At 35.0% G+C, this 24,107-nt stretch overlaps 1 protein-coding gene across 3 annotated transcripts; it reads right to left on the bottom strand.

Annotated features, from left to right (window-relative positions):
- Positions 1 to 747: 747 nt before the first annotated feature.
- On the bottom strand, positions 748 to 23,033 carry LOC120145844 (squalene monooxygenase SE1-like). 3 transcript variants are annotated; one of them, XM_039159573.1, is made up of 10 exons: positions 22,975 to 23,033; positions 4,681 to 4,920; positions 3,355 to 3,466; positions 3,064 to 3,238; positions 2,701 to 2,869; positions 2,369 to 2,587; positions 1,962 to 2,237; positions 1,568 to 1,846; positions 1,313 to 1,462; positions 748 to 938 (listed from the first exon to the last, which is right to left on the bottom strand). In XM_039159573.1, exons 2-9 carry the CDS (start codon positions 4,915 to 4,917, stop codon positions 1,355 to 1,357), a joined length of 1,575 nt encoding a protein of 524 aa, XP_039015504.1. In that variant the 5' UTR covers positions 4,918 to 4,920; positions 22,975 to 23,033; the 3' UTR covers positions 748 to 938; positions 1,313 to 1,354. The 3 variants fall into 3 exon arrangements, with proteins under 3 accessions (XP_039015504.1, XP_039015503.1, XP_039015502.1); XM_039159572.1 differs by lacking the exon at positions 748 to 938 and adding an exon at positions 1,133 to 1,229; XM_039159571.1 differs by lacking the exon at positions 748 to 938 and having other exon boundaries at positions 1,258 to 1,462; positions 22,975 to 23,032.
- Between the last annotated feature and the right edge of the window lie 1,074 nt (positions 23,034 to 24,107).

Here is a 24,107-nt window from a genome sequence, read left to right as displayed (position 1 = left end):
TGGTCTCAGGGCAGCGGGAGAACTAGACTTGTTTCCCACCTTGGATGAAGTAGAGGCGTGGCCCCAACAGTTGGCTATAGAAAGCATGATGGATACGGTTTATTAACAACGTAGCTTTTTTCATAGCGCTAGTGTTTGATTCTGGTTCCTCGACACTTCTATGAATTAATTGCAAAGAAAAAAAATGTAGCTTCTCTTCTCTTTTGTATATGTGAAACTCAAAATATATTATGCCCGTGATTCCTTCTTGGGACGGTCGCCGTCCGTATGCATGGCTAGAATGCCGGGTCTGATTGTTAACAAAAACATGGCGTTTATGGAACAAGTGAATTCTCTTCACTAAAACAAAAGCAAACTTTATTATGTCAGTTATCTTTGAAACTGGAAGAATAATTGCAAAGAGAAAAAATGGAGCTTCTCCTGTTTCGTGTATGTGAAACTATGCAGATGTTATAGTTTGACGTTTCAGTATGGGGTGATAGCTTTTATCTCTTAAAGTTTACTGGTCCATGGTACAACTGTTATGCCATACCTCTGCTAAAGTCAATTGGGTGGCCTCTGACCCGGACATTCTTAAATCTAATGTTGGAAAGGCTGGTTGTCATTCGTTTTTCTAAGACTATCGGATCGGAGTTATCAGTAATTAAACTTGCGTGCCTTCATCTCATCATTGAATACACTAATTTATACTCTGCTTCTCTTTTCTATAGGTTATGCAGGGATTCCTACCGGAAGATCCATTATGTGTTTTGGACAAGGAATCTATACCACCCTTTAAAAGCAGTGTCTCTCTTGTGCTTACATTAAACAAATTGAAATCATTCCCACTTCAATGTATGGATTAAAATGGTAATTTCATTTATGGATCAGCTGTTTGCCCAAACTTCAACTCCATTTAGCGGATGATCTATTCAATAAGCAGCACCAAGTTCCAAGAACTGAAATAGAGGTAAAAAGTTTTGAAGTTATATATAGATTACCTCATATTCATAAAAATAATTATTTACTTCATCTACTTGTAGCATATTCATGCTATTTTTATTTTATTATACTCTATTAATGTTTTGAATTTTTTTTTAAAAAAATGTGCGTGATTATTTCATCTTGAAAGATACAAAATCTGCTTCAACCCATAGTAGTTTAATGTATAAGCACGCATAATAAAACTACAACAAATTATAGTGGAAACCACTAATGTTTTACTCCTGCAAAGACTGATTCCACCATTCCTGGAAAACATTATTTCACTTCAATCAACCTTTTTTGAAAGGAAAAAAGTAAAACTTATGAAAAGCCTAAAGAATGAACTTACAGTTGCAAACTAGTTTATCTCGGTCATTGCTAAATTGTTGCCTCACTTAACAACATAAGGAGCTCTATAATATGCAGGAATTGTCGCCGGGAAAAACATTTGCCTAACTCCTTCCGCTTTGATAATGGGGAAGATGATTCCTGATGCTCCCTGCAAAAACACCATACATTACGTCACTCCATAGCTAAGTAAATAATCTGTAATGTCAAAAGGCGAAATTAAAGGAAATGGGAGGGTTCGGATAGGGATACACACTGAGATCAATCTAGCTCCAATCCAGATTCTCTTAGGTGAAGGGAACGGCAATAGTAAACGACCAACGCCGTATATTGCCACTGCAAAAAAATGTAGAACCAAACTCAAGGGGCGTGGGTTTAAACCAGACAGCAAGGCGATAGGTCCAGTTGAGAATACACCACCGAGGCTTAGATAATCGAAGCAAGCTTGTCGCATTTCGTTGCTTGCTTGATCAGGGGAAGCAGAGAATACCTTGTACAAGGCGCCTGCTAAGGTATTGATTGTCGATGCCACAGGCTACAAAACATGAAACTCAAATCAGTTTCACCGAGTTGAGTTTAGTTAAATTTTGAATTCAATATTTTGACAATGCGGTTATGGAATCTCAACATATCAAATATATATAGTTCACCTTCCGCAAGGTGTAAAAGGATTCAAGATATTTGCAAAGGGTAGGTGCATCATTGAGGTCACGTAGAGGCCTTAGTAGATTACGGAGGACAACAATATCGGATAAAGCAACAGTCATTCCTCCACCGGTTAATGGATGCCGCATGTTGAATGCGTCTCCCATCAATAGGGCTCCAGGTGTGGGATGAGGAGCAGCGGGCATGCTCCTGTTTGGCATTGTCCTAATATTTCCCTTATTGACAGCTGCTACAAATGGATCACAGATTTCTGGGGGAACCTGTTAGAAATGCAGCACATTGACAATCCAAGAGATCCTTAAATATGAATTTAGATATCATGACTATTCATGAGCAAAGATAACAACACTACAAGAAATTTAAACCTGCAGACCCGAGAGATTTTAAATACCTGAGGAGCCACGACAGTTTTAAGATAGTTTGCCATCTCACCATTTGCAATAGAAGGAACCCTCCGACCAGGTACATCAACCAGACAGCGAACCTCTGTGCTGCTGATTGGATAGAACAAAATGGGGGAAGGATCTGCTAGTATAACATGCCCATGATTTGAGTATGGAAGGTGACAGTTCTCAAGGACCAATCCCACAAAATAAGAAGGTACATCTACCTACAGAGTGTAATTGAGGCCATATTAGTTTCTAAAATTATTGGTTTAACTTAAAAAACAACTGGAAGAAAAAAAAAAGAAATAAGAAGAGAAATATGAATGGAACAAATCACCTTAGGGTTGCAAAGGGAGCGACGCAAGTTCGAAAAACAGCCATCACATACAATGGTTAAAGGTGCAAATGCAGTCAATATGCTACCATCTTTAGTTTTGTACTGCACTCCTCTGATTATCCCTTTCTCTTCAAGTAGAGAAGTAACTGTCCCTTGCTCTAAATGTACACTGGTAAACCAATGGGGAGAAGAAGGCATAAATACCTTAACAACGAATTACTATTTGTTACCACAATGCTACATTAGACAGTTGAATATTTTCATAATTTTGAAGTATGAACATAGCTCACTGTTTGAGAAATGAATGTGAGAAACATAACAAATAATCATCTCATTGATATCTGAAAAGGGGGAAAGATGTACTTTGGAAGGGAAGCTGATTTCTCCCGCATCCTCTGAATGAAACGTCCATTGTGAAAGCTCCTACCTGAAACATCTGAGTGGAACTTTTCTAATGGGTAAGAAAGTCGGGTATGTTTCCCATCCTTGAAAAGAGCATAACCAAATATCTGCTGAGCATCAATTTCCTCCACACAATCTGCAATTAGAAAAATACAGATGGCTCGGAGAATTAATTCCGTTATGTGTTCTATAAAAAATCTGTTGTGTTAAAGTAATCAAGGAAAATTAATAAATAAAATATCAAACATATACCGTCAAGTCCCAACTCCAATAACTTGAGATAGCCTCCTGGTTGTAGCAATTCCCCAACTATTCGGTCAGGCTCACTCAAGACCCTTTCAATCACGTGAACTCGACGTCCATCCTACATGTTGTACCACGTAATCAATTTACATTTCAAATAACTTTGGGTTAAATAATGATTTAGCTTTTATATTAAACAATAGAGCTATGTGGTTTATGTGTTTCCTTCTTCCTTCGGTTAGGTAGGATGAAATCTACAAAAATTGGACATCTGAACAAACAACTAGTCATAGAGAATATTAAATAATGATTTGGCCTGTATATTATATACTAGCACTATGCGATTAATATACTTCCTTCTTCCTTCACTTAGGGTATAATCTACAAAAAGTGGAAATCACAACAACGAACGGGCATGGAGAAAACAGATACAGTATAACTTGACTGAATGTCTTAATCTGTAAGGGGCTAATATTTTATGGCTAAATTTAACCTGACTCGATTCTTCATTATTATTAGAATAACCATGTCTAACAAATATTTAGACATGGAGATATGTCCAAGGATCCTTAAATTATATGAAAAATTTTAGAAGGAAAAAAATAATATACTCCTATCAGATACATACTATTATCCAACAAATGCATACGGATACCAAGTAACACAGATTAATCAACATCCAGTCAAGTACAGGGATGTTAAAAAAGACAACAAATACAGAGTATTAGTTTAAAACAACAACAAAAAATTGTCTTTTGTGCTAGACAATCATTCGTGACAGCTAGTGCACTAGGGTATTTTAAATCGGCAGTCAATAGTAATTATGTAGAACTTGAGGTCTACAAAACTGCTAATAGCAACAGACTGTCGTTATCTTCAATTCCATTTCGGTAAAAACTTTTGATTTATAATTGTAATTCACATAAATTAATCCCAGAATCTATGGCGGCTAAACTAGTATGCACATTTGAGAAGTCGCAACACATTCGAAATTAACAAATTTGGAAAAATAAAATAAATAGCCAAAAAAAAAACTGTACAATTATATAAAGAAAAATGAATAAAAGGAAAAAAAAAGATGTATAGCACTTTAAACAGCAGAAGATCCGAGAAAGTACGAGCATGGCATAAAGGGCGGAGAGGGAGAAATCACTTATACTTATTTTTTTATAAAGAAAAAGGAAAAAATAGAGAAATGAAGAAATCTCATAACTAGTAACTGGTTTTTATTTTTACTTTTTGTTCCAACAACTAGTTCCCGATTGGTTACTAAGAAATGCAAAGAAAGTAGAGAGGCGAGGGACATGGAAAATTGAAAAGAATAAGAAAAAATACCTTGCCGAGAGTGTGAGCCAGGGCGGAACCGGCAACGCCAGCTCCAACGATGATGACATCAGCGTGGCTGCCGTCAGTGGATCCGCATTCTCCGTTACTGGTTACGACACCGTTCACGGAATCAGACCTCGTCACGGAGATCCCCCTCCGTTTCCTTCTTTCCGATATGACACCGCATAGCGTGACCAGCGAGATCACCAAGCATAAAATCCATCCCAACACGGAGGAATCCGCCATTTCCTATGTCGTAATAGGTTTTTGTCCGGACGTGAAATATTTATTTGGCGGGAAAATTGACGTGAATAAATGGTTTTGAAAATAATTTGGGAGTCGCCATCGGCCTTTTGGGTCAGGTAGGTCGAATACCTAAAAATTATTTTCTAAAAGAGTTTTGAGAAAACATCAATTAAAAAATGAACTGATCTGCGTTTATAAACAAAAATTCATTTTTTTTAATAATAAAGAGGGATTCGTTGTTGGTTACGTTTAGGGAAGGATTAGCACCCCTACAACGCCCAAAATTAATACTTTTTAATTATAAATTGTCTCTATTATTAAAAATATTAAAAATTCAAAATATATTTAATTTATAATCCTATTATTTCAAAATTTATAAAAAATATTTAAAATATCAGAAAAAGACTTCTAGGTGCCTTAAGACAGCTCTTTTCTTTGATATTGATAAATATTAATTTAAATTAAATAATATTTTAAAAAATTAATTATTAAATTTTAAAATACCAGAATAGGACATCCAGTTGTATTAAGACTGTCATTTTCTTCGATATTGAAAAATAAATATTAAAATAATTTATTTAAAAAAATTAATTATTATTTATTATATATATTTATGACTACATAATAAAAAATATTTAAATATATAAACAAATAAAATTAAAATAAAAGTATAATTAAAGCTATATATTTAAAAGCAATAAAATAAAAAAAATTTAAAATAAATGACTAAATTATAGTAAAATTAAAATTAAAAACCTAATTCATAATTAATCAAAATTACAGGGATTAAACATGTTATTTTCTTATTTAATAATTTAGTGACTAAAATAAACTTATTTAAAATTCGAATATAAGATTAAAATAAATTAAAAGTATAAACTAGGGATTAAAATATTATTTATTAAAATTAAGGGATTAAATCTGTTATTTATCCTAAATATATTATTTTAATATAAAGGACTAAAATAAATGAAATTAAAATTAAAGATCTGAATTAAAAGGATTATAAATTTAATTTAGTGACTAAAATGTAAAGTTTACAAATTGGAATGGCTTCGGACGGGGTTTACCCTTTGTGAAATTACAGAAATACCCTCCCCAAAATGACGTCGTTCGGGAGAGGGTATTTATAACCTAAACCGGCTGGCTCTATGGGCCAGCTTCTCATTTCCTTATTTCTGTTCTCTCTCTAACAGAGAGAGAACAAATTTCTCTCTGCCCTCTCTCTAGCTTCCCTCATCGGAGGGAAGCCGGTCACCGGACGGCAACCGTGTGCCGCCGTGACTGTCACCGCCGGCCACCGCATCCGGTGGCCGGAAAATTTTATTTTTACACCATTAAATAGATCGGAACGTCCTAAGGACGTTTCCGGTGCTCTCTTTCCTTAAAAAGCTCATAATCTGAGCAAATCTACAAAAGTACCTTCGGTTTTTGTTGTATCCGGCGACAGTTGGGGTTCTCCGATGACAGTAAGTTTCTCTTCTTTCTTTTTCTTTTCTTTCTTTTCTGTTTCTTTGCTGAGTTGTTGTTGAGATCGTTGGTATATTTTTTTTTAGTATCTTGTTTCTCTGTATCTCTCTCTGTTGTTCTCCTTTTCTTGCTCGCAGATGGGGTGATGGCTTTATAGCCATCACCGGTGTTCATCTCAGACCGGTCCGAAAGGGGTTCTTCGGTGAGTCACCGGACTTCTAGTGGTGACTCACCATTTGGGAAAGACGTGTGCGGCTGGAGTGGCGGCGAGACTGAAGCAGCGCCGCGTGGTCTTCTGGAATCTACGGCGGCGCTGGGACGTGTCCCTAGGGTATTGATACCCTAGGGTTTCCTCTGGCAAACTGTGGACCGTTGGATCAAACCAGATCCAACGGCTGAAGCTTGAGCGGCGGCAGCTGGATGATACAAACCCTAAATTGGGTTTAGGGTTTACTGTAGGATTTTGGATCTGTGCCACTGTTTGTAATTGGGCTTCCATTTGTGCTTGTAATATTAAATAATATATTAATAATAATAATAATTATAATTATAATTATAATAATAATAATTATAATAATAATAATATAAATAAAATAAAAATGAAAAAAATGAATATCTTCAGCTGCCCCTCTTTGCTTATTCTTAATAAGAATAGAGCAAAGACGAAAAGATGATAAGTTTTTTTCATTTGATTTCACTTGATTAGTATGGAGAGGTTGAATAAATTCTTCTCTCTCTGTCAGGTGAGTTCTTCTCATTATGAACTTTCCGCTGGGGATGATGTTGACCTTTTTCTTTCTGTGATAGAGTCATTCAAAAGGTTGAATAAGTTCTTCTCTGGAAAAACTGACCCATCAAGTAATGGATTTGAGCAAAAAGCTGAACAAATTCTTCTCATTATGAACTTCTTCTTCCTTCTTCAGATGGGTTCTTCTCATTATGAACTCGAACTAGAAAAGATAATCTATCAAGTGATAGGTTTGAGCAGAAGGTTGAACAAATTCTTCTCATTATGAACTTCTTCATCTATTTCTTCAGATAAGTTCTTCTCATTATGAACTCGAACTGGAAAAGATAATCTATCAAGTGATAGATTTGATCAAAAGGTTGAATAAATTCTTCTCATTATGAACTTCTTCATCCTTCTTCAGATGAGTTCTTCTCATTATGAACTCGAACTGGAAAAGTTGATCCATCAAGTGATGGATTAGATCAAAAGGTTGAATAAATTCTTCTCATTATGAACTTCTTCATCCTTCTTCAGATGAGTTCTTCTCATTATGAACTCGAACTGGAAAAGATAATCTATCAAGTGATAGATTTGATCAAAAGGTTGAACAAATTCTTCTCATTATGAACTTCTTCATCCTTCTTCAGATGAGTTCTTCTCATTATGAACTCGAACTGGAAAAGTTGATCCATCAAGTGATGGATTTGATCAAAAGGTTGAACAAATTCTTCTCATTATGAACTTCTTCATCCTTATTCAGATGAGTTCTTCTCATTATGAACTCGAACTGACACTATTGATTCCTTGAATAATGAATTTAAATCTTTGTTAAAATCTTTGAAATTCCTATCAGAATTCAACATGGATGAGAATGAATGAAAATGCACCTATTTTTGCAAATGCCTAAATATGATGCATGATTGTTAAGTTATTTGATTTCATATTGGTGAACTGAGTATTTCTTCAGTTGTAGAAACCTAATAAATCTTTCTTCTTCAAATCAGAGAATCTATCATCTTTGACAAATGTAGATGTAGATATAATGTCACAAAACCTATTGAGAATAAAACTCAATAGTATAGGCTCTTGAAAAGCTTGCCTTCATGTGACATGTTGATTCTGATAACAACTCATCTGATTATGAAATGTCCTTTCAAGATGATTTCATAGATATCGATAGTTTTTTTAATACCAAGAAATCTTGAATTCTGATTCTGATGAGGAGAATAAACTGTTATACTTGACAAAAATGGGATTCTCAGAGGCTGAAACTTCAATAGCCATGGAGATATGTTGTCCAGATTCATCCATTGCAAATTTTATATGTTCTGCTCAAATGGCTAAGGCTGCTGACACATTTCTTCCGGTAAAAGATGGGAAGCCATTATGCAATGATCCCAATTACAAGCAAAGGCGAAACTTGGGATATGATTTGTGGAAAAGGAAGAAGCAGAGGAAGCTTGAAAAGAAGCTTCTTAATGAAAATGATCATGAAGTTCATCTTTTAATTCCAATGATTGGTTCTATAGTTCCTACCAAACCAGATCAGATAACTCAAAGAACACTTCCAGAAGATGCTATTGGGTCTCTTTATTTTTACTATGAGCAAATTCATCTTTTAAATCCAATGATTGGTTTTGCCAAACCAGATTAGATAACTCAAAGAACACTTCCAGAAGATGCTATGAGCACATTCATCTTTCAAATTCAATGATTGGTTCTACCAAACCAGATCAGATAACTCAAAGAACACTTCCAGAAGATGTTATGAGCACATTCATCTTTCAAATTCAATGATTAGACTGGGATGTCACAGTACTTATTAGATGTAGAGCCAGATTTTGTAGATTCGAAGCATTTTCATGCTACTATACTAAAAAAAGCTATATTCATAATTCTGCCAATTAAGAACAGATCTTCTCTTATTCTGCTTCCTCCATGTGCTGATACTTTTCCATTGACAAAGAAATGATGGCTTTCTTGGAATCTAAGAACAAAGTTGAACTGTTTACAAACATGTACAGGAAGTGCCAAATTGACAGAAAGGATCTTTAAGGTTCCTGAAGCTTATGACAAAGAGCCCCCTTCAAGTGTCTAGAAGTATGTTCTTGATGAGTGCTGAAAATGGAATCTATTATGGGTTGGAAGGAATAAAGTTGCTCCACTTGAACCTGATGAGGTGGAAATGCTTCTAGTTTTCCTTAAAAACCATACACAAGGATCCGTATAGAGACATGTTTCCCAGTGATATCAATGTCTTGTTTCTTTTTGCTGGAATCAGCGCTGCAGAGGTCACCTTCTACTGTCTTAGTATATCTTTGAAAACAAATGTGCAAGAACTGAATGGTGATCGGTTGGAGCAATTGATGAGTAGAGTTGTCGAATTCGACCTTGTTATTGGTTGTATCTCGTGTAACAATCTTGTTGTTCATGGCTTTAAGATGGTGATGATTTGCTTACTTTACATTCCATGCTTTTAAAAGGTATTAACATAAAGTGATATTCAGAAATCTTTAACTCATTTCAAAATTAGGTTAATTCAATAAAAGAATAAATTGAATTTTCGAAAATAAATTGAATCTCAAATAAATTGAACTTGAAATAAATAGAATTGTATTCAAAGTTATAGCAAGCATAAGATTGATAAAAATTCAAATGTCTCAACAAATTATTAGCATAAGTATTTCTAAATTAATCAAATTGACACAATTTAGAGAAATGATGTAAGCTTTTGTCTGGAAGATCTCAAACGTTGTCAAAATGCTTGTAGATGTGAAGTTTCTCCCAAACTATCAAAATCTTGAGAGGATTCAATTGCCAAATGCCTAATATCAACCTGCATTTGAGCCGCCTTTTCAGGTTTTCAACTCAAATCCTTCTTTTGGTTACAAGATGCCCTTTGCAAGTTTTCACCTTGTCCCCCCTTTTTCTTCTTTTTTCTCTTTTTTCTTTTTTTTCTTTTTTTTTCTTCAAGCATAATATTTCTTGACAGAATCCGAGTTTATTGGATTTCTCAGAATTTTTCCATCCATTTCTGCCAAGATCAATGCTCCTCGGGAAAAGGCCTTTTTTACAACGTATGGCCCTTCCCAATTAGGCATCCATTTCCCACAGAAATCTTTATGTATAGGCAAAATCTTTTTTAGTACTAGATCACCCTCTTGGAACTCTCTCGGATGTACTTTTTTGTCATGAGACTTCATCATCCGTTTTTGATACATCTGTCCATGGCAAATAGCTTTCAATCTTTTCTCCTCAACAAGGCTCAATTGATCAACTCTAGCTTGGATCCATTCAGATTCATCCAATTTTGTTTCTCTCAATATTCGAGGCGATGGAATCTCAACTTCAATTGGTAAAACTGCTTCCATCCCGTAGACTAAAGAAAACGGTGTTGCCCCAGTAGATGTTCGAACAGTAGTTCGGTATGCGTATAGAGCAAAAGGTAACTTCTCGTGCCAATGTTTGTAAGTTTCAGTGGTCTTTGTAATGATTCTCTTGATGTTCTTATTTGCTGCTTCAACTGCCCCATTCATCTTTGGACGATACGCCACTGAATTTGCATGTTTGATCTTAAACTGTGCACAAAGTTCGGTCATCATTTTGTTGTTCAGGTTCAGAGCATTATCTGTAATGATCCTTTCTGGTAGGCCATATCGGCAAACTATCTCTTTCTTTATGAATTTGCAGATTGTGGACCTCTTAATATTGGTATATGAAGCAGCTTCAACCCATTTGGTAAAATAATCAATTGCCACAAGGATGAAACAATGTCCATTCGATGCTTTTGGTGTGATTGCACCAATGACATCTATTCCCCACATAGAAAATGGCCAGGGTGCTGTCATTACATGTAAAGGAGATGGGGGTACATGAATCTTGTCTGCATATATCTGGCATTTATGACATTTCCTTGCATAATCAATGCAATCTGTGTGCATGGTAGCCCAATAGTATCCATATCTCATTATTTTTCTGGCCATGGAAAGACCATTTGCATGTGTTCCACATATTCCACTGTGTACTTCTTCAATAATGCTTCGAGCTTCGCTAGTATTTAAACATCTCAATAGCATTTGATCATTGCTTCTTCTATACATAATCTCTCCATCAAGAAAATATCCAGCGGCCATTCTTCTCAAGGTTCTTTTATCAATTTCAGATGCATTTGGTGGATAACTTTGATTTTTGATATATTGCAGGATATCATGATACCATGGTTTACCATCTACCTCTTCTTCCACGCTATAACAATGTGCATGAATTTCATATACTTGCATTTTGATTGGCATCATATCAACTTTCTTAGTTGCTTGAAACATAGCAGCTAATGTAGCCAAAGCATCTGCCATTTGATTTTCTTCTCGAGGGAGATAATTGAAGGTAACTCTCTCAAATTCTTTCACTAATTCGAGGGTAAAATTTCGGTATTCCAATAATTTGGGGTCTTTTGTTTCCCATTCTCCTCGCAATTGATACACCACTAACGATGAATCTCCATATATTTTGAGACATTTGATTTTTCTTTCTATAGCTGCTTTTAATCCCATGACACAAGCTTCATATTCCGCCATGTTATTGGTGCAAAAGAACTCCAGTCTACTTGTAAAGGGATAATAAATATTTTCTGGAGAAATTAACATTGCCCCGATTCCTCGTCCCAAAGCATTGGATGCTCCGTCAAAGTAAAGCTTCCAAGTTGCAAATGCATCATTTGTTCTGACTTCTTCATTCACGGATATGCACAACAAATCTTCATCGGGAAAATTGAAACTCAAAGGCTGATAATCATTTGATACATGACTGGCCAGAAAATCAGCTGTTACACTTCCTTTTATTGCTTTTTGGTTGACATATACAATATCAAACTCAGATAATAACATCTGCCATCTAGCCATTCTGCCTGTCAAAGCTGGTGATTCCATTAAGAATTTCAAAGGATCAAATTTGGATATCAACCAAGTAGTATGGTATAACATATATTGTATGAGTCTTCGAGTAGCCCACACCAAGGCACAACATAATTTTTGTATTGGTGGATATCGAATTTCACAATTAGTAAATTTCTTACTCAGATAATAAATAGCTTTTTCTTTTCTTCCAGATTCATCATGCTGTCCCAGTACACATCCCATCGAATTTTCAAAGACCGTCAAGTAGAGAATTAATGGTCTATCAGGCATTGGTGATACTAAAATTGGGGCATTGGATAAATATTTCTTAATAATATCCAAAGTTTCTTGACATTCTTCATTCCAGACTTCAGGATTGTTCTTTCGAAGTAATTTGAACACTGGATCACATTTTTCAGTTAATTGAGAAATGAACCGAGATATATAATTTAATCTTCCCAAAAAGCCTCGAACTTCTTTTTTTGTATTAGGTGGTGGGAGATCTTGAATTGCTTTTACTTTATCTGGATCTATCTCGATTCCTTTTTTGCTGACCACAAATCCCAAAAGTTTCCCGGAAGTTACCCCAAAAGTGCATTTTGCGGGGTTGAGCTTTGATTGATACTTCCTTAATCTCTGGAAAAGTTTTCTCAGATTTTGAATATGTTCTTTTTCAGTTCGGGATTTGGCAATCATGTCATCCACGTATACTTCAATCTCTTTGTGCATCATGTCATGAAACAAAGTTACCATGGCTCTTTGATACGTTGCCCCTGCATTTTTCAATCCAAATGGCATCACTTTATAACAGAATGTGCCCCACATGGTTATAAATGTTGTTTTTTCCATGTCTTCAAGATTCATTTTTATCTGATTATATCCTGAAAAGCCATCCATAAATGAAAACCATGCGTGTCCTGCAGTATTGTCTACCAATGTGTCTATGTGGGGTAATGGAAAGCTATCTTTCGGACTAGCTTTGTTAAGATCTCTGTAATCCACACACATTCGAACTTTCCTATTTTTCTTTGGTACGGGAACAATGTTGGCTACCCATTCTGGGTATTTAGATGCCTGTAGGAAACCTGCATTGATCTGTTTCATCACTTCTTCTTTGATCTGCAACAACATTTCTGGCCTCATTCGTCTGAGCTTTTGTTGGACCGGTTTATATTCTGGATTGATTGGAAGCTTGTGTATCACTATATCTGTGCTTAAACCAGGCATATCTTGATAAGATCAGGCAAAGATATCTTTGAACTCTTGAAGGAGATTTATCAATTCTTGTTTTATCTGGATTGTCAGAGTAGTACCAATTTTCACCTCTTTTATTTCTTCCTCTGTTCCCAAATTCACAGTCTCAATCTCTTCTTTGTGGGGTAGAATTTGTTTGTCTTCTTTTTCTATCAATCTTAATAGTTCAGTAGGAACATCACATTCCGGTTCATCCTCACACCCATTGATTTCTTCCAGACATATAGGCTGCTCTAAATTTATCTCTTGATTAAATTTAGGAATAAACATGCTATTAACATGGTGACACCTGCAAATTTAAGTCGGACATATTTCCGAAAGAATATAGTAAATTTATGAAATAAATAAATGTAAAAAATGTAAGAAAATGTAAAGAATGATTGCCATCTGAAAATTTTAAAGAAAATTTCTTATATTTAACATAATTTCTTTTACAAGATAACAAAAAGTTTTCATATTTTTGAGCTAAACATAAAGATTAGTTCTGAATATTACTCTGCGTTAATATTAAAAACTATATGAAGATCTTCAGTGGTCCAATTGTTAAGTGTTTCTCCAGGAAAACATGGGTGAATCCTATCCAAGTATTTTCCAGTCTTGTTGTCATTCATGATCATGTTGATAAATAATCCATTCATAGCTTCTTCAACTATGTCTTGATCTTTCGTCAACTTTTCTTCTTTAAAGGCTTCAACAAGCTGCTGTTCTATATTAATTGTTCCCCCTGATCTGAATGTGGTCTTCAACTGTGGGAATGACATGTGTTCCCAAAGGATTTCTTTCCCTTTTAATTTTGCCTTTCTGTCTTCACATCTTCTTTTCATCTCTTTGTTCTTTTGCTGAAAATTGGGCTTAAATCCAAGCCCAAAACGATCTTTCTTCATCTTTATACTGACAGGAACTGAAATCCCTTGAAGATTCTTTCCTAACCCTTTCCCAGCTTTAGCTCCGATGCCTAAGGTTTGTCGTACCGTCATCTTGGTGCAATCAGACAATCTGGGATATGGAAATTTGCTTCCTTCTGCAATAAAGGTTGCATTTACAAATTCAAGAGCTCGAAAAGAGCATTCAAGAGCATCATCATTGGTGTCGATATATGGAACATCACTTGTTACTGACGCAATGATTTCTTCTTCAGCTCCTACGCATATTAGTTGTCCATCAACAACAAATTTCAATTTCTGATGTAATGAAGAAGGAACGGCTCCTGCTGAATGAATCCATGGCCTCCCTAATAGACAATTATATGTAGGGTGGATGTCCATCACCACAAAGTCAATACTGTACACGACTGGTCCAATTAACAACGGTATTTCCATTTTCCCAAGCACTTCTTTTTTAGTACCATCAAATGCTCGCACTACATTCTGATAACTCTTCATGTGTGATTGATCCACAGGCATTCTTTGAAGTGTGACTAGAGGCATCAAGTTGAGAGCGGACCCATTGTCAATCAATACTCCTGGCAACACATGACCATGACAATGTGTCATGATGTTCAAGGCTTTTACTGACCCCATTCCGCCTTTCGGTATTTCATCATCCGTAAACGTTATGTAATTGTCAGCGGCTATATGTCCCACAATTCTGTCAAGTTTATTGAGGGATATATCTTCAGGGATGAATGTTTGATTGAGAATTTTCATCAAAGCATTTCTATGTGCTTCTGAATTCATCAATAGATCAAGAATAGAAATTCTAGCTTGTTGTTTGTGTAGTTGTTCAACCACACTATACTCACTATGTTTCAAGAATTTCAAAAATTCTTGAGCTTGTTTTTCTGTCACAGGCTCATTGAATACTGGAAGGGATTCATCCTCAAATACCTTCTGAGGTATTACCATGGCTTTTCCTTTTGTTTTCACTTGTTCTGAAGCATTGGATGTTTCGGGAGAGTAACATCTCCCACTTCTTGTAAAGAACCCGACTTCGCTCACTGCTTCAGACGTCGATGTTGTACCCAAACTCTGTATTCTCTCTTCTGTTTTTTTCTAGAGAAACAGATCCTCCTACCATTGAAACATTGGTAGTATAATTCCAAGGTACCCTGCGAGTATCTTTGTATGGAAATGGTAGAGGAGTGGTGATAACTACTTTCGGCTTTATTGGTGCAGGAATTGCCGTAGATGATTTCACTTTAATGATCACAGGATCATTTATTCTTTGATTAGGTTTAGAATCCTCTGATGAGCAAACATCATTCTCTTTTTTCCCTGGTTTTTCTTCAAAGAATTCTATTTCTCTGTTGTTCATCAATTTTTGCACCAAATCCCTAAACTCAGGACATAGTTGAATTTTATGCCCCTTCTCTTGATGATATTCACAATAATTCTTGCCTTCATTCTGCTTTGGCCCGAATTGTCGTGGAATTATACCAGCTAAAGAGAGTTGTTGGAATATCCAAACAAAAGGAGATTTAATTTCAGAAATGTCAGTTTTTGCTTTCTTTCTGTTCTCTTCCTGAATTGCATTCACGTTTTTATCTCCATGATTTGGCAATGGATGACTTGATGCAGATGGTGTATTGAATTCCAACTTTCCAGTGTTGATCAAATTTTGAACTACCCTTTTGAATGCCAAACAGTTTTCAATAGAATGACCCGTAATTCCTTCATGGTAAACACAGTGTGCCTTTGTATCATACCAAGGAGGGAATGGTGGTTGCATGGGAACCAAAGGATAGGGCCGTATGACATCTGCTTTTAACAGCGAATCATAGATCTCCGCATATGGTACTGGTAAAGGTGTAAAAGACAACCTTTCATTTTCCTTTCGAGATCCTCTGGACTCTGCTCGATTAGTGTTTGTTTCCTCTTTCTTAACCCTTGGCTGGGTTATTGTAACACTTTTCGATGAATCCTTGTTGTAAGAATTTGCATTGTTGACTTCATTCTCTTTTTTCCGATACATAGGTCTTTTGGAACTAGACCCCTCATTTGATTCAATTTTGCCACTTTTCAATACATTTTCTATGAGTTCTCCAGAAATGACCAAATCTGCAAAATTTCTGGTTGCATTCCCCATTAGATGATTTAAATAAGGAGCCTTCAATGTATGGACAAATATTACTGTGGCCTCTTTTTCTGACAAAGGTGGTTGAACTTGGGCTGCCGTGTCACGCCATCTCTGGGCATACTGTCTGAATGTTTCATTATTCTTTTTCTCCAAATTTTGGAGAGTCCATCTATCAGGAACCATGTCTGTTACATGGCGGTACTGCTCTAAGAATGCTTTAGCCAAATCTTTCCAGGATCTAATGTTGGCTTTGGTCAATTGAGTATACCATTTTAAAGCCGGTCCTGTCAAACTATCCTGAAAGCAGTGAATTAACAATTTCTCGTCCTTCACATATCCTGCCATTCTTCGACAAAACATAGTAATGTGGGATGAAGGGCATGTAGTACCGTCATATTTATCAAATTCAGGAGCTTTGAACTTGATGGGGAGGATTAAGTCTGGAACCAAACTCAACTCACTAGCGTCAAACCCATAGAATGATTCAGTTATTTCCACGGATTTCATTCGTTCTTCTAAGCTTTTGATCTGTCTGGTCAATTCTTCATTTACTTTTTCTTTCTCATTCAGCTCATTCAAATCTGGGATTAAATGCTCAGTATTAAGATCCCCTATTTTCACATCTGATATAAGCGGATTTTTGCTTGAAGATGCAGGATCCACTTGTTGATTTTCATGTGGTTTGGCTTCTTGTAATGCAGATGTACGAGCATTTATTTGTATAGGTGTAGTACCAGAATGATAAATTGGTTCTGGTGGAAAACCTAGAGGATACATAGGTTCTTGGTCGAAAGATACAGGATTTTCATGCATTTTTCCAATGATAGCCTGCCTTTTAAACATGTCTTCTATTTTCTGCATCATTCTGTCTTGTGAATTTGCAATACTGTTTTCAATTTTCTCCAGCTTCATTCTCATTTCTGCTTGTTCTTTATTATGCTGTTCCTCAATACGTTGTATTTTATCCTCCATAATTCTCTTAGTAGCTTGTCTAGTACCGTAGTGATGTTGTATTTCTCTTTTGGCCAGAATAACTGCGATTGAAAAATCTTTTGATATTATTTTTTCCAAATTTTAATTAATGAATTTTATCTTAATAATAAAAATTATACATAAAGAAAATCATGAAATGAATAATGAATGTATGCAAAATGCATGTATGCAAAAAGGTATTGATCCCAAAAAGTTAACTGTCATAGAACAACTTTCATCGGCATACAAAAGTTTCTTTATAATAATTCATAACTACAGATAAGGCGTAGCTTTCCTATTAAGCTCTATAATTTCTTTCATTAACCATGACACCTTCTTTCCGCACTTAGAAACTGGATCAACGTGATGCTCAATTATTTTGGCTTCAACAGCTAATTCCCCAACATATCTAGCAACTTCACTCATTTGTACCATGGCCTCGAACACCATATTACTTCTTTCTTCACTTCTTTCAACATAGAAATCAGTTGACTTTTGCCATTGTTCATTCGTTCCTTCAAGAGTTTGCTCTAACTCAGTGATTCTGACTTGACAATTGTGCAGAATTTTTTCAAGATCTCTAATGCGTCTTCGCAGTGAAGCACTTTCCTCATTACTTTCTTTGAGATCATTAGGTCCTAGACGAACCTTTTCTTGAAACAGCGATTCTTCAAGTTGCAAAATGTAAGCATTAAACTCTAAGTTTTTGTTTCTAGACTGATCTAGATCTTCTTCAAGTTTTGTCCGTTCTTCTTGCGTTCTTTGATTAAGCTTCTGGATTTGAACATTCTTGTTTCTGCATCTTTGCATCCAATTGCTAGCTACTTCATGCTCTACCTCAAGTCTGGTGTTGAAATTTTTCCTTTCTAGCTCCCATTTTTCTTTTTCAATATTGTATTCTTCCATCTTTTGGCCTCTGACTTCAAGTTCAGCAATCAGCTGGTTCATTTCAGATTCAAATCCCTTGAACATGATATTTTTCTCACCTTCAAATTTATCAACGATGTCATTCTTCATTTCTTCTAAATCTTTGGCCCGATCCCTTTCTCTTTGCATTTCATTCATGATCTCGCGGTGTTCAGCCTTGTGTTTTATAATTCGCTCTCTTCTGTCGACCTCAAAATCTTCCATTTTTTGCTTTCCTTTCTCAAGGCTTTTGAGTAGATGGCTATTCTTCCCTTTTAGATGTTCAACTCGACTTTTCTCGATGTTCAATTCTCTGGTCATTTGTATTGTTTCCTGGCTTGATCCTGATGCTTTCCGGGATTTATATAACTCTTGATAATTTTTCTGTAATGCTCTGAATTCATCTTCAACTTTTTCTTTATCTTTTCTCAACATTGCACATTGTGATGAATGAAAGTCAATGTCAACACCCAACATAGCTTTATCTTGTCTCATTTGCTCTAATTCTTTCGACCAGCCTTCTCTTTCTGCTTCAAACTCAGCTCTCAGGATTTCAATCTCTGATGGAACCACCTTAATGCGATCTTCCATAGAGATATCCTCATTTTGATCTGGTAGAGGAATATTTTCATTTTTCCTGACATATCTCCATTCTTCATAATCAGGAGTTAACATTTCTTTTGCTGCTTTAGCTCGGATACAAAAAGTTGTTTTCCAAGCTGTAACGGCTTCCATGATATTTCTTTTATAATTTTTGCTGTGGAATGGGAATTCAGACGACTGTAATCCAGCAGTGACAGGTACAAATTGACGACCCTCATACTGTCTTATGACCAGAAGTGGTGCATATCCAATTCCTCCCCATAATCTGAGCAACATTATCCAATTGTAATCTCCACATTTGTAAAAGAATTCCCTTTGGATTTGCCACGGGGCTCGCCAAACAATATCATTGCTTTGCAGATTTCGAAAAGCATTAATCCACATATCTTTCTTAATTTCTTTCGGCCATTCCTGCTCCAGAAATTCTTTTAATGGTGAATAATCCGTATTAAAGCGTCGGTATGAAACTTTTTCTGTCCTCCAGAAATGACTACGGATCCAAACATATAACAACTGGGTACACCCTGAGAATCGTCCACCTCCTAGCTTTCTACAAGCATTTAACGATCTGAAGGTCTCTGCTAGGATTGCAGAAGCTGGATTAATCTTTTTCTGTAGCTGTTCAAACAAATCTACCACTGCAGCTTCAACATATCCCAATACTTTTGGGAAGATGACCATACCATACATACCCAGAGCAAATAAATCGAATCGTACTTTAATATCTGGATGACTCTGAATAAGTTCTTTAATGTTGGTCCAAGCAATGCCTTCGCTTTCGCCTTTTTGTTTTGTACGGGATGCCACCCATTCTTCTCGTACCCCGGCAATCTTTGCTAATTTAACTCGAAAGGGTTGAGTTTTAATTGATTTTGAATAAATTCGATTCTCCAAAACCCCTTCGATATGTAACAAAGTTGTGTACTCTTCAATAGTAGGGACCAAGTCTTCTTTATTGAGAGTAAAGCAATTGTACCCTGGATTCCAGAATTGAATTAGGGCTCTGAGTAATTCATCATCACATTCAACATAGAGCAAATATGGGATGTCTCCGTAAGTCTGATAAAACTGCAATTTTTTGTTTGAATCCCAACTTTCCCAAATACTTCGCAAATCTTGCATATCATTTCTTTTTAGCGAAACTGAAGCATAACTGGCTAAGTCAGATACATAATCATCCTGCAGACTGTCTCCTTCTTGTCTTTGTAAATCCTCAGCCCACTGTCTTACTTCTGAGTTTAGAATTACTTGGTTTGAACACTTTTTATCCATGGATGAAGGCTTTCCAATGAGACAATTAACATAAGGATCAATGCCTTTTATCCTGTATGATGCTATGCAAACAGAAAAAAAATAAAGAACACACAAAAAGAAATGAATTAGTTTACATAATAAAGAAATTTAATAATAACATTTACCTAAATATTTTTATTTAAACATGCTTTTCTAAATTTAAATAATTTAAATATACATGTAATTTAATCAGTAAAGAAAATAAATAAACAAGAAAGTTAGAATTCATTTCTCCTGTGTGTACACCTATTTTGGACAAAATTTTGGCATGACTTCAGATCGGAAGAGTTTCTAGGGTTTATTATATGCAGGCTTCAGATCTAAGAATAAAGGTACCCGAATTGTCCTTGTTAGTGCCCCTTTGGGTTGCTAACCCTCAACCCTAGTCCATTACAGACTAAAGTGGATCGAGTTCAATTTGAGGGGATACATTTCTCTATGCCTGACACGGAGAATAAATTCTCACGAAGACATAGAGCATATGAACCCCGAAAGTTACTTGCTAGGTCTGACACGGAGAATAAATTCTCACGAAGACGTCGCTTTCACTCCCACTTAAAAGGGACAACTCAATTATAGAGCTTTATGTTATGCAATGAAAGTGTTGTGTGTGAGGAGAAATGTTCAAACCTTTGACAGAAAAATAAATAATGAAATAAAATACTTGCAAATAAAATAAAACATATAAATATTATGAAAATAATAAGTAAATATAAAAATTTTGAAAAGAAAGAATTAAAAATTAAATATATGAACTTTTAATTTTTAATTAATAGAGACAATTTATAATTGATTTTAAAGTTTGACCGGTCCCCAGCGGAGTCGCCAAGCTGTCGTAACCGGTTTTTGTCCGGGCATGAAATATTTATTTGGCGGGAAAATTGATGTGAATAAATGGTTTTGAAAATAATTTGGGAGTCGCCATCGGCCTTTTGGGTCAGGTAGGTCGAATACCTAAAAATTATTTTCTAAAAGAGTTTTGAGAAAACATCAATTAAAAAATGAACTGATCTGCGTTTATAACCAAAAATTCATTTTTTTAATAATAAAGAGGGATTCGTGGTCGGTTACGTTTAGGGAAGGATTAGCACCCCTACAACGCCCAAAATTGGTACTTTTTAATTATAAATTGTCTCTATTATTAAAAATATTAAAAATTCAAAATATATTTAATTTATAATCCTATTATTTCAAAATTTATAAAAAATATTTAAAATATCAGAAAAGGACTTCTAGGTGCCTTAAGACAGCTCTTTTCTTTGATATTGATAAATATTAATTTAAATTAAATAATATTTTAAAAAATTAATTATTAAATTTTAAAATACCAGAATAGGACATCCAGTTGTATTAAGACTGTCCTTTTCTTCGATATTGAAAAATAAATATTAAAATAATTTATTTAAAAAAATTAATTATTATTTATTATATATATTTATGACTACATAATAAAAAATATTTAAATATATAAACAAATAAAATTAAAATAAAAGTACAATTAAAGCTATATATTTAAAAGCAATAAAATAATAATAAAAAAATTTAAAATAAATGACTAAATTATAGTAAAATTAAAATTAAAAACCTAATTCATAATTAATCAAAATTACAGGGATTAAACATGTTATTTTCTTATTTAATAATTTAGTGACTAAAATAAACTTATTTAAAATTCGAATATAAGATTAAAATAAATTAAAAGTATAAACTAGGGACTAAAATATTATTTATTAAAATTAAGGGATTAAATCTGTTATTTATCCTAAATATATTACTTTAATATAAAGGACTAAAATAAATGAAATTAAAATTAAAGATCTGAATTAAAAGGATTATAAATTCAATTTAGTGACTAAAATGTAAAGTTTACAAATTGGAATGGCTTCGGACGGGGTTTACCCTTTGTGAAATTACAGAAATACCCTCCCCAAAACGACGTCGTTCGGGAGAGGGTATTTATAACCTAAACCGGCTGGCCCTACGGGCCAGCTTCTCATTTCCTTATTTCTGTTCTCTCTCTAACAGAGAGAGAACAAATTTCTCTCTGCCCTCTCTCTAGCTTCCCTCATCGGAGGGAAGCCGGTCACCGGACGGCAACCGTGTGCCGCCGTGACTGTCACCGCCGGCCACCGCATCCGGTGGCCGGAAAATTTTATTTTTACACCGTTAAATAGATCGGAACGTCCTAAGGATGTTTTCGGTGCTCTCTTTCCTTAAAAAGCTCATAATCGGAGCAAATCTACAAAAGTACCTTCGGTTTTTGTTGTATCCGGCGACGGTTGGGGTTCTCCGACGACAATAAGTTTCTCTTCTTTCTTTTTCTTTTCTTTCTTTTCTGTTTCTTTGCTGAGTTGTTGTTGAGATCGTTGGTATATTTTTTTTTAGTATCTTGTTTCTCTGTATCTCTCTCTGTTGTTCTCCTTTTCTTGCTCGCAGATGGGGTGATGGCTTTATAGCCATCACCGGTGTTCGTCTCAGACCGGTCTGAAAGGGGTTCTTCGGTGAGTCACCGGACTTCCAGTGGTGACTCACCATTTGGGAAAGACGTGTGCGGCTGGAGTGTCGGCGAGACTGAAGCAGCGCCGCGTGGTCTTCTGGAATCTACGGCGGCGCTGGGACGTGTCCCTAGGGTATTGATACCCTAGGGTTTCCTCTGGCAAACTGTGACCGTTGGATCAAACCAGATCCAACGGTTGAAGCTTGAGCGGCGGTAGCTGGATGATACAAACCCTAAATTGGGTTTAGGGTTTACTGTAGGATTTTGGATCTGGGCCACTGTTTGTAATTGGGCTTCCATTTGGGCTTGTAATATTAAATAATATATTAATAATAATAATAATTATAATTATAATTATAATAATAATAATTATAATAATAATAATATAAATAAAATAAAAATGAAAAAAAATGAATATCTTCATCCTCCACCGCCAAGAAGCTAGATCAGAGAAAAGAAACAAATGCTAAGCGTAGCCAAGGATTTCCAGAGAAAGTCGAAAATTGTTGTTATTTTCTTTGTTTGTTTATGGTTTTTGTTTTATAAATTGATTTCAACTAGCCTTCTTGGGCTTAGCTGGCAGTAGTTAATTGTGTTCTTTTGGAAGCATTAGAACACGGGTGCATAGTATAAGAATATAGGAGAAACGGTGGGCCTTTTTATACTCCACACATTGTTTACAAGTCACTCACCACTAGGCCGCCTTACATATATATATATATATATATATATAACCCCTTTTAAGTTATGCCCAAATTTAAGTGATTACATATCGTATTTAGAAATTATTTTCATATTTAAAATAATTTTAAAATTCATATGATAATATAATATAAAATTTTCATAAGAAATGTTTATACGATAAATATAAATATATATATATATATATATATATATATCATAAAACCATATAAAACACATATATATACATATATCAGAAAACCATATAAAACAAAATACTGGTAATACATATATATCGAGATGGTAGCAAAAACATATGGCACCAAAGTATAATAAAAAGACATATAGAGATATACAGTGATACAAAATAGGAGCAGTCAGTCCTCTTGATGACAAGTTTGCTAGCATACGGTCTGCTACTATATGAAAAAGTTAAAATTATAGAATGACATAAAAAACACAATGTGTTCCTTAAGGTGTATACAAATATACACATAAAATACTTCAGTAAAATTAGTTCATCAGACAAGTTTTAAAAATATGAATACTACCCCATCTGATCACAAGAATGTGTAGGTTCCCCATAACCATACACCCACTTGTACACCTGGAAGGACCTTATACATATAGCATAAGAACATGCAGTAAGGACTTACCCTGTGCATAAAGCAGAGGAGTCTGCGGTAAAATCTTATTGGTCATAGACTAAGCCTAAGATACTTCCTCTAATAATACCCTTAATGACAGTAATAAACATATATGTATTCGAGTGAAAACGGTAGTTTAATCCATTAAAACATGAAAATATTTCAGACTTAGAAATCAAATAAAAAAGTACAGTAATCATAGATCATATCAGAAATATACAGTAAATCAT

Source organism: Hibiscus syriacus, unplaced genomic scaffold (genome assembly GCF_006381635.1).
Source record: "Hibiscus syriacus cultivar Baekdansim isolate YM2019G1 unplaced genomic scaffold, ASM638163v2 tig00110895_pilon, whole genome shotgun sequence".
NCBI classification, from domain to species: domain Eukaryota; kingdom Viridiplantae; phylum Streptophyta; class Magnoliopsida; order Malvales; family Malvaceae; genus Hibiscus; species Hibiscus syriacus.
Note: the sequence above shows the minus strand (reverse complement) of the source record. Positions and strands in the feature narration are given on the sequence as shown.

Coding starts and splice junctions, on each gene's coding strand:
- LOC120145844 (XM_039159573.1), bottom strand. CDS start 4,917: ATGGCGGATTCCTCCGTGTTGGGATGGATTTTATGCTTGGTGATCTCG. Junction 2,870..3,063: donor AAATCAGCTTCCCTTCCAAA/GTACATCTTTCC, acceptor TTGGTTTACCAG/TGTACATTTAGAGCAAGGGA. Junction 1,463..1,567: donor TTGGAGCTAGATTGATCTCA/GTGTGTATCCCT, acceptor GTGTTTTTGCAG/GGAGCATCAGGAATCATCTT.